At 55.2% G+C, this 11,231-nt stretch overlaps 1 protein-coding gene across 1 annotated transcript in view; it reads right to left on the bottom strand.

Annotated features, from left to right (window-relative positions):
- Positions 1-347: 347 nt before the first annotated feature.
- Positions 348-11,231, bottom strand: part of GALNT9 (polypeptide N-acetylgalactosaminyltransferase 9) — a 116,292-nt gene continuing 105,408 nt past the window's right edge. The window contains exons 8-11 of the mRNA XM_055405089.2: positions 9,827-9,964; positions 8,293-8,388; positions 2,165-2,332; positions 348-1,021 (exon numbers count right to left, since the gene is read on the bottom strand). Of these exons, the coding sequence (XP_055261064.1) occupies positions 875-1,021; positions 2,165-2,332; positions 8,293-8,388; positions 9,827-9,964 (549 nt within the window). The 3' untranslated portion in view covers positions 348-874. The remainder of the gene's footprint in view (positions 1,022-2,164; positions 2,333-8,292; positions 8,389-9,826; positions 9,965-11,231) is intronic.

Here is an 11,231-nt window from a genome sequence, read left to right as displayed (position 1 = left end):
TCCTCTTGCCCAAGAGGGCATCTTGGAGGCCCTAGGACAGCCCTGGTGGGGGTGTGCTGCTTCTCAGCTCTGGTCCTGGAGCGTGAAAGCCGCTGTGGACAATACATGAACAGAAGGGTGTGGCTGTGTGCCAATAAAACTTTATTTATAAAAATAGGCAAGGGGCCATGGGTTATCGTTTGCTGACCCCTGCCTTAGAGCAACACAAGAAAGTGCCTGGCCCTGGGTTAGCCGCTAGAACAGGGGTCCCTCCCTGGACTGCTGACCAGCTCCTCTGGATGAGACATCAGGTCTGTATGTTTAATTGCTCTTTCCTGGACCAAAGCAGTCACAGCCGCCTCCTCACCCAGCGCTGCCCTTGGGATTGTCTTTGATGTCACTGCAGCTGCTGCTGCCCCGCTCCCCTCACCAGCCAGGGTTTAGGTGGAGATAGTCACAGGGGCAGCCCCACCCAGGGCTGGAGACATCGGAAGCTCAGAGTTCACATGGGGCTATTTCTGCCTGGGGGATGGACAGGGGCTCAGCACATGCAGAAGTGGTCGCGGGCGGCTGGACAGGAATACCGTAGAAAAGGCACGTGATTTGGAGCTGGAGTTGGCTGTCAGCTGACGTGCTCAGGCAGAGCTACCAGCTGAGGGGGGTCCGCGCTCCTGGAAAGGGGGCTGGTCCCGGCATCGGCCTCCAGAGCACAGGGAGGTCCCTGGGTCCCAGGTGACAGGGCCCGCCAGCAGCCATGAAGAAGTCAGTACCCAAGGTGGTGCAGGCACGACCAAGGCCCTCTGGGTTCGAGTGGTGGATTGAATGGGAGGGCCCCACACCTGTCCCAAGTCCTTGGACTCTTCACTGGGGTAGGGGCGCAGGGTGAGGCTGGGGGTCAGTGCCGCCCTGGCTTGATCCAGTTTCTGATGGTCCATTTCTGTCCTGAGCACCTCTGCACCACCAGGCGGAGCCCAAAGTTGGCATCCTTGGACATCTCCACCTCCAGGCACCGGCCCGTGTCTCTGCTCACAATGGGGCCACCCTGCGAGGGAGGGAGACCCAGTGAGCCCACGGGTCCCATCCCGAGAGCTGCCCGGAAGTGGGGGTGATGCCAAGGCCACCGAAGGGTCAGGGTCCTGACTCTCCCCAGCCCTCTTGTCTCCCATCCTTCTGTCCCCACTGACCGTCTGCCCTCCAACACTGCCTCCTAACAGCCACCTCCCTCCTCCTGGGGTCCCAGGAATGATCAAGACAATGGACTCCAGGGCCCTTGAGATGGGCGTTCCCCGCAATTTGCCTCCCTGACCCCTGGCAGGTCCGATTTGCCCATTGGCCACCTTTGCAGGCCCTTTGGTCCTTCCAACATCAAGGGCTCTGGCCTAAACCTGAGGATCCCAGGCTCATATTCTGTTCTCTGTCCTCCGGACAGATCCTTTCCATGCACTCTGGACCTCACTGCCCCAAACCCAGCCTCCTGGGGACCCTGATTTTGTTGACTCTCCGCGACACAGTGACAGCTCATTCCTGCTGTAACCGGGAGCCCCCAGACAGCACTGTGCACACGTCTGTCCCAGGGTCTCCTGCTTGGGAGGAGTTGGGTCAATCTCAACAAATTTCTGGGGCTTCCTAGGTAGCAGCAGTGGTAACGAACTCGCCTGCCAATGCAGGAGATTTAAGAGAAGCAGGAACAGGTTTGATCTCTGGGTTGGGAAAATCCCCTGGAGGAGGGCAAGGCAACTCACTCCAGTATTCTTGCCTGGAGAATCCCATGGATAGGGGAGCCTGGCATGCTACAGTCCATGGGGTCGCAAAGAGTCGATAGGACTGAAGCAACTTAGCATGCTTGCCCTCAACAAATCTCTGGGCAAGTTCAGTTCGGTCTCACTCAATCAGCAGATGGGGCACTCAGAACCCACCCCTTCTGCCGAAACCCTCCCCCCACCCCCAGGAGGCTGGAGGAGTCGGCAGTGTGGGGCAGCCAGGCCCTGAGGAGACAGCAAGGGCACTGGGACCAGCCCAGCCCTTCCCTGACCGTGACTGCCAGCAGATCCCCTAACGTCTGTGGAGGGGGTTCATGTGGGAACAGCTGATCCAGCCCCCCTGGGCCTTGAAGTTCGGCCCCCGCTGCCCTCAGTTCCCCCCACGGGCTGGCCCAGAGACCCAGGGGTCCCAGCAGCCCGCTGACCTGGGTGAAGTCCCACAGCCGCTGTGCGGGCCGGGCCACATCCTCACACTTCTTCAGGGCAGGCGTGCGGCCCCTGCCGTCATCCACCAGGCACTTGGAGTCAGGCAGGAAGGCGGTGGAGCCCAGGGGGCCCAGCTGCAGCAGGCCCTCGGCGCTGTACCTCACCAGCTGGGGAGAGGCCACGAGAGCGGGGCTCATGGACACAGGGTGGCCCTGCGCAGGGCTGGGCTCTAGGCCCTGAAGGGGGTGGGCGGGGCATCGTGGACGGGGCGGGGCGGGCTGGTGGTGGTGGGCGGGGCCAGCCTAGTCACCAGGGGAAGGGCTGGCCCTCCAAGGAGAGCGCTGAGCCCCGGGATGCAGGGGAGACCGTGTCTGGTGGCCCCACGCCCCCAGCCCCGTTCCTTCTGCAAATCCCCCCAGGAGGACCGCCTCGGACCCCTTCCCCTGAGCTCCGCGCAGACCCCATGTCCAGCCTTGGAGGAAGAGGGTTCCACGGTTGCGCAGGCCACCCGTCTCCCCTTGAACCACAAGCAGCCCCAAGTTTACAATCCCAGGTCACGTTATTTGCCAAACACCAGGTAAGCAACATCTGTGCGCTAATGAGGAAACCAGTGCTCCAGATTCCTCCGCGCCTGGGCTGTGTGGCTTTGGGCAAGTCACGTCACCTCTCTGTGCCTCGGTTTCCTCATTTGTGAGCAGATAATGGCAGTGCCTGCCTGGCAGGGGGGCTACCGTGAAGACCCTGGGGCACCGCACGCAGAGCGCGCTGAGCTCACAGAGGTCACTGTGCTGAGCTCACAGAGGTCACTGTGCTTCTCTCCTTGCCTTTCTCTTGTATGCTTTTACATAAGAGCGCGCGCGCGCACACACACACACACACACACACACACACACACTGCTGTATTTTCCAGTACAATCTGATTGAACTCCACCTCCCCTGCACCTTCACATGGCCCTGTGACTCTGACACCCCCATTGAGCTTGGGGCCCACATTTTCTCCTAAGTCCTCTTGTGAGGGGTGGAGGAGGGCGTGTGAACATCGCAGAAATGGTGCCACCGACTCTGGGGCAAGGTGTCAACACTCAAGACACCTCCTGCATCTCCTTGTACACTGCTGATGGGATGGCTGCTCTGCAGTGAGGAGGCGGGGGCAGCCCGGTGGGGTGGGGGTGGAGACTATGTGGGGAGGGCCCAAGACCCCAGAGCAGCCAGCTGATGGCAGTTCAGAGAGGGCCCTGCCAGCCTGCCGGGTGGCCTGGGCGATGCTGTGCTGATGACAGGCCCTGCTGCAGATTTGTGACCAAAGTGGTCCTTTCAGGTCATTTTGTCTGGGGACAGGTGATCACAGATATGCTCATGTCCCTTCTCTGTTAACTTTCTGACGCTGAGGAGGTTTGAATCTAGGACCTGCAGCCCATGAAATGTCCAGGGCAAGCTCCAGGTGGGCTGTCTGTAGCTTCAGCCTTGCAGGTAAAGACTCAGCGGAGCCGAGCACGTTCGGTGCTCAGGAGGGCCAGCAGGGTGGGTGAAGCTGATGGCCCAACCCTGTGCCCGTGGAGGACTGGACAGCCGGAGGGTCTGGTCAGGAGGCTGCTATGCACTAAGGAGGAGTCTCCACTCCTGTGCCTCTGGCCAGCGGCTCCCCTGGCCCTGCCTCAGACACCCAGCTGGGGGAGTGAACTGGGCTGAGAAGGGCATGGGTAGGGCATTGCTGCTGGCTTGCGGGGAAGCCACATACTTTTTAGATATGCATCCTCAGGAAGCATCGACTCTGGGATCTCACCCTCAGATTACTTGGGCTCTCCTGAGAGCTGGTGGGTCACAATGCCCTGGTAGAAAGGATGGTGAGAGGATTTCAGTAATCCAGGCTTGTGTGTGAATGGGCCAGTCATTGAGCACTGGCTGGGAGTGGGTTAAGTGATGTTTATCAAGCTGCCAGTCAGGCAAGAATTAGGCACCTACTGTGTTCTCAATACAGTGCTGGGTCTAATGTGACTGAAGTTGCCAGATAGGAGTCCAAAAGCTCAGAGTCCAGCCCAGGACAACAAAAGGTTCACAGGCACTTGTCTTGGTCCACAGAGGGCTGAAGGCAACTTACAAAAACAAACAACAAAAAATAAACCCTGCAATATAATAAAACAAAGTATTGAAGAAATAAAGTCAAAGGGAAAATAGGGAGCGGAAAGATATGCTATTCCAGGAAGGAGAGTAGTAAACAAACTGTATGAACATGGGCAGGATAATTAGCTGCTAAACGAGGAGATTCAGAAGAGAAGAGGGGCTTCCCAGGTGGCTCAGTGCATGAGTCACAGGAGACGTGGGTTCGATCCCTGGGTCAGGAAGATTCCCCTGGAGCAGGAAATAGCAACCCACTCCAGTATTCTTGCCTGGAAAATCCCATGGACAGAGGAGCTTGGTGGGCTACAGTCCACAGGACTGCAAACAATCGGACACAACTGAGTGACTGAGCATGCACCCGACGTATGCAGAGGTGAAAGGATTCAACGTCTGCAATGCGCTTTAAAATGACTCAGAAAAAAGTAGATGATGCAAACACAGCCCAATCTGAACACCATCGCATCTGGATCAGGGGTGGAAAACCGTGTCTGTGAAGGGCAGAGAACAAGCAAGCGTGCTCTGTGAACAATGTTGCATGTTCTTTTTCTTCTTTTCCCTCCATAAACCTTTAAAAAGCTAAAAACCATTCTTTGACTGGCAGGCTGCTCTTTGCTGATCCCATGAGTGTGTGGTTGGTCATCTTAAGACTTTTCTACTTTTCTGGATATTTGAAAATTATCAGAATAAAACCTGACGAGTTAAAGTAAGAGCCTCTAAACGACCCCCAGGCTATCGAGTCCAGCCCGGGAGGGGTCCCGTGCCTACATGGAGGTGGATGCACCTGCCCTGTGTCCTTCTCAGGCACACTGGTCAAACCAGCACAGTGGACAGAGGACAGAGGGCTGGGCCCTACCATGAAGGGTCCATGCATTCGTCTGTATCCACTAGCTGAAGACTGTTGACTAACCATCTACAGGTGTGAAGATTTTGGTCCAAGACTGGATTTCTTTATGGCCATGGTTATAGGCTGTATATTGTCATCCTGCTTATTTAACTTATATGCAGAGTACATCATGCAAAATGCCAGATTGGATGAAGCACAAGCTGGAATCAAGGTTTCCAGGAAAAATACCAATAACCTCAGATATGCAGATGACACCACCCTTATGGCAGAAAGCAAAAAGGAATTAAAGAGCCTCTTGATGAAAGTGAAAGAGGAAAATGAAAAAGCTGGCTTAAACTCAACATTCAAAAAACGAAGATCATGGCATTCAGTCCCATCACTTCACGGCAAATAGATGGGGAAAGAATGGAAACAGTGACAGACTTTTTCCTGGGTTCCAAAATCACTGCAGATAGTGAATGCAGCCATGAAATTAAAAGACACTTGCTCTGTGAAAGAAAAGCTATAACAAACCCAGATAGCATATTGAAAAGCAGAGACAGGGACTTTCCTGATGGTCCAGTGGCTAAGACTCCAAACTCCCAATGCAGGGGGCCTGGGTTCGATCCCTGGTCAGGGAACTAGATCCCACATGTCTCATCTAAGACCTGATGCAGCCAAATAAATAAATATTTAAAAAAAGAAAGAAAAGCAGAGACACTACTTTGCCGACAAAGGTGCATCTAGTCAAAGCTATGATTTTTCCAGTAGTCATGTATGGATGTGAGAGTTGGACCATAAGGAAGGCTGAGTGCTGAAGGATTGATGCTTTTGAAGTGTGGTGTTGGAGAAGACTCTTGAGAGTCCCTTGGACTACACGGAGACCAAACCAGTCAGTCCTAAAGGAAATCAATCCTGAATATTCATTAGAAGGACTGATGCTGAAGCTGAAGCTCCAATACTTTGGCCACCTGATGCGAAGAGCTGGCTCATTAGAAAAGACCCTGATGATGGGAAACATTGAAGGCTGGGGGAGAAGGGGATGACAAAGGACAAGATGGTTGGATGGTATCACCAACTCACTGGACATGAGTTTGAGCAAGCTGTGGAAGATGGTGAAGGACAGGGATGCCTGGCATGCTGCAATCCATGGGGTCGAAAAGAGTTGGACACGACTGAGTGACTCAACAATTGTCATAGGCTGAACTGTGGCCCCCCCAAAGTCATGTTGAAGTCCTAACCCCCCAGTACCTTTGGATATGATCTCATTTGGAAATATGGTCATTGCTGAAGCGCTCTAGGGAAGATGAGGTCGCACTGGGCTTGTTGTTGTGGGTTAGTTGCTAGGTGGTGTCCGACTCTTTTCAACTCCATGTACTACAGCCCGTCAGGCTCCTCTGTCCATGGGATTTCCCAGGCAAGAATACTGGACTGGGTTGCCATTTCCTACTCCAGAGGGTCTTCCTGACCCAGGGATTGAACCTGGGTCTACTGCATTGGCAGGTGGATTCTTTACCACTGAGCCACCTGGGAAGCCCCATAGTGGGTTAGGGTGGCCCTAATCCAACACGACTCGTGTTCTGATAAGGAGAGAAGACAGAGATATGGGAGAAAGGTGAGGGAAGATGGAGATACAGGCCACACAACCCATGTGCCAAAGAAGGCAGAGACTGGAGGGAAGTGGCCACAAGAGAAGAACTCCAAGGGCCACCAGAGGCAGAAGGGAATGTCCCTAGAGCCTCAGGAAGGAGCACAGCACTGCTCATACCTGAATTTCAGATTTCTGGTCTTCAGAGCTGAGAGGATAATGAGCATTTGTCATTTAAGCCAGTGCCCAGTTGGCTGTACTTCATCGTGGTGACCCCAGGACACTCACACAGCTGGAGATTGGGGTTTGAGGGCATAGCTTGTCCCCCTTAACATTTCAACAGCCTCCACGGAGACCAAACAGACTGAAGTTGTTTGCAAAGAAAAAAATCACTGCAGATGTGTGTGGCTCGGCTGTGGACACAGGTCCATCAGATCTCTCCGTGGGGCTCGGCCATGTGAGCTGGCCTCCCCATCCACCTGCCTCCACTTCCACTCCGTTTCCAGCAGCGGCGAGGCCTCTTCTGTTGGCTGCCCTAGGGTCCCCGTGTGGAGGGGGCTTCCCCGGGGAATTGAGCAGGGTCGCTGAAACACCCACACCTCATCCAGCCATTCGAGTCCCTGCCCCAAACACCTCGAGGCTGGCCCTGCACTGCTTCTTTCCACAGCAGGGCTCAATGGGAAATGACCATGTCCACCTATCACCTTGTGTTGCTTCCCCTCAAGGGAACAGACAAACAGAGCCTGTCCAAAGACACCCCACAAGACATGGCCCCTCACTTAGGGTCTATGCCAGCCAGAGGACTCCCCTCCCATGTCTGATGGGCCCAGCAAAGCGGATTTCTTCCTGGAGGCCACATTAGCATCTTGATGGGCCATATATGATCGGGGGTCCTGTGAGGAGGCGGCAGGGTGGGAGGGAGAGAGATGGGCTCCGTCATCATTATAGGCCCAGGGGTCCCTCCCATCTGCAGTGCACCCCTGGGCAGCTGCGTGGACACGTCAGCTTCCACGGATGTCCTAGAGCACAGATTCAGAGAGCTTCGAGGGGGCCAAGTGTCATTTCAGGGGTTAATTTTAATGAACACTCAACACCCATTGAGAAAAAGCATTTCTCCTACAAGCTGTCCCATACCCCTGAACCCACTGATTCCACCAGCCTGGAGTCTGCACACCTGCACCCACCAACTCCACTGTCCTGAGTTCTGGACACTGGCATGGATGTTTTTAAAGCCCTCCAGGTGACTCTGAGCTGCAGCATGGTTTGGCAGGTGTTCAGCTATAAGAACTGGTGGTTAGTGTGACACTTCCTGGGTTTTGTCCACCCTGTGGCCACTGTTTACCCTCATCGTCCAGTTCACTCCACACAGCAGCCTGAGAAGTAGGTACCATGATCATCTCATCCAATGGATGGGGAAACTGAGGCATGGATGTTAGGTGATTTGCTCAAGGCCTGTTTGGCACCAAAGCTCTTGCTCTTAATTTATCCGGGGCCTGAACTCAGCCACTGTGGCATCAGGATGCCCCAGCCAGCCTGACCCCGTTCCCTGAGTGCTACTTCTGGCTGTGGTCCCTGAGAGACATCACCATCCTCCCTACCTGGGAGGACATTCCATGGCAGGGGTACAGGATGGCACGGTCATCGTCCTCCGCTCCTTGGTCTAAGCAGTAGCCGCTGGCTTTGCTGTTTCTCACCTATGACCAGAAGCCAAAGGAGAAGCCCATCACAAGGACCCCTAAGGCCAAAGCAGGCTAGAGGGGCTTTACTCACCCATCCCCTGCCCAGGGCCAGCAGTCTCAGGAAGGGGTATTCCTCCCAGGATAAGAGGGGAAGGGAAGAACGGGATGGGGAGGGGAGGATGGCGCTCTGACCAGTGGCCTGGCTGGCTCCTGTGAATGGCTTCCCTGAGTTCAGGCCTTTGGCTGTATGACTCCAGCTCCTCCCATTAACAGTGGTAGGGTTGGGGGCAGGGGTGTTGCTATTTCCACGGTCCCCATCTGGGCCTGCCTAGAGGCTTGCATGGCTGAGAGATGCAAGAGATGCCTCTGTGCAGCTCTGAGCCTCGGGACTCCTGCGGCTCCCACTCTGCCCAACCCTGACTCCACCCTGAGAGCAAGCTGGGCCGCCCTGCTGGGGCTGACAGACAGGGGAGAGGAGGTCTGTCCCCTAGCACAGACCAGGGCAGGAACACATCGCTCTTCCCGGCTTTAAGGAGAGGTGGGTATGGCCATGCATGTGGGGGCTGGGGCAGACAGGAGGGTCTTCCCACAGCTGGTGCCTCTCCTGGTGTGTCTCTGGGTCCTTCCATCCTCTCAACATGCAGGCATTGGCGGCACACGATGCAGGCCTTTGCACGGGTCTGCTCGTGCTCACATGTCATTTTGTCTTGGCAACAAGTATTTGTAACGTGCAGAGCAGGCTCGATGGATGGGGTCTGTGTACAGAGGGGAAGATGTATGGGTAGCTTTTTGTGTGTATGTATGTGAGCAAAAATGTGTGCGAATGTGTACTTTTGTCTCTGTGTACACTTACACGTGCATGCTTGCTTAGTCGCTCAGTCATGTCTGACTCTTCACGTAGCCTGCCAGGCTCCTCTGTCCATGGGGATTCTCCAGGCAAGAATACTGGAGTGGGTTGCCATGCCCTCCTCCAGGGGATCTTCCCAACCCAGGGATTGAACCCAGGTCTCCCACATTGTGGGCAGATTCTTTACCATCTGAGTCACCAGGGGAGCGCAAGAATATTGGTATGGGTAGCCTATCTCTTCTCCAGGGAATCTTCCCAACCCAGGAATCAAACTGGGGTCTCTTGCATTGCAGGCAAGTTCTTTAACCAGCTGAGCTACCGGGGAAGCCCACAGACTTACACATGTATATGCGTTTGCATGGATCCACGCATGTGCATGTGGGCACGTATAAACACATGTATATGGCACATGTCCACACACATACGTGTCTCTGAATCTACTTTGGATCGGCGGTGGCAGGCATGCGAGTGTGTCCATGCAGCTCTTACACTGCCGTGTGAGTGTGCCTGTGCGCTCTGCCTGCTGCTGTCATGGGCGTTTGCACAGGGACAGGCCAGGGAGCTGGGAGGCGGGGTGCGGGTGCCATCCATCCGCGGAGGCGGTACCTCTCCGTACGTGAGGGTATCGTTGTATGTCCTCATCTCCGGGTACACGTTGTCCAGGTACCACTTGAAGCTGCGGCACTTCAGCCTCTGGCGCAGGGCCAGCCGCTCGGACACGTCCCCGAAGTCCACGCCTGGGTTCTGCGAGGCCAGAAGTGAGGCAGGGCAGGCGCTGGGGTGTGCGGAGCCCTGACAACTCAGGCCACGACCCAGGGTGGGGGAGCTGCGGGACCCACAGGCACCCCTCCAGGAGCGCCCCCGCCCTCAGGCTTCCTTGTCTGGGAGCCTCCTGCTCTCCCAGGATCCTGCAAGGTCCAGGGCAGCGGGGCTGATGGCAAAGGCCTGGCATCTCTGGCCTGTTTGCAGCAGCTCCTGCTGGAGACCAACCTGGCCTTCAGTTGGCCACTGGCAGCGTGTGTGGGCCTGGCTTGCTTGTCATGCCCTGCACACTCACCTGGGAGGTAACTTAGAACATCCTGAGTACTGCTGTTTACCTGGGCTGGGCCAGGGGGTCTGTGCTACAGGACGATTTATGGGGGTTGACCTCTGCAGGGACCTGAGACCAAGTCCAGGCACACAGAGATCAGCCACATGCACATGAGCCCCATAAACTCCAGACGCTGAGACTCCGGTGACCTTCCCTGGTTGGTGACACCCTACATGCCCTGCTGCTGGGAGAATTCAGCACCGTCTGTTCTTTCATCATAACAAACCCCAACCCCCATGTGACAGCTCTCCTGAATTCCGAGTCCTTGTAGCCAAACACTGAAGCTCAGGGTGGTCCCGGAGTCCTTGGCACTCAATAACAGGTGGGGGATGTGGGTGAGTTGGAGGAAGCCCACTCCCTAAGCCCAGGTCCCTGAGGCATTCATGCCAGCTCAGGACTGCTTGCAGGCCTGGAGAGAAGGGCCGACTCTGGCTGGACTCGGGCGTAAGCGGCCCTGGGAGATGTTACCAGATGCTGGGCTGTGATCTGATTCAATTCAGAAGATTCCAGTGAAGTTGTTTAAAATATTAGGACATTTTGCACATAATGAAGATAATCATTGCTTCGTAACTTTTTTGTTATACACACAAAGCTCTATCTTTTGACAGCTAAAAATCCACACACGCATGTGAGCCTATATGTGTGTGTGGATCCTAATAGAAGATCCATTTTTTCCTGTGGATGAGTGTAAAAAAAAAAAAAACTGTTCCTAGGACAAGTCTACCCCCAGAGACTCAAATCCTCCCATGTCCAAGGAAGCAGCCTGTGTGTGAAGCCTGGTTCTGCAGCCTGTCGGGGTTGGGAGACAAGGAGAGCCTGTCCTCAGCACATACATGCCCATGTATGGACATGCATGCACATGGTACACACACACACACAAGGCCCCAAGCCCCCTTCTCAGGCTGCCCTGCCCCCCAGGCA

This window comes from Moschus berezovskii, chromosome 19 (genome assembly GCF_049115385.1).
Source record: "Moschus berezovskii isolate FMDL1 chromosome 19, NW_MosBer_1.0, whole genome shotgun sequence".
In the NCBI taxonomy this organism is placed as follows: Eukaryota; Metazoa; Chordata; class Mammalia; order Artiodactyla; family Moschidae; genus Moschus; species Moschus berezovskii.
The sequence above is the reverse complement of the archived record's forward strand: the minus strand, read 5'-3'. Positions and strand labels throughout refer to the sequence as shown.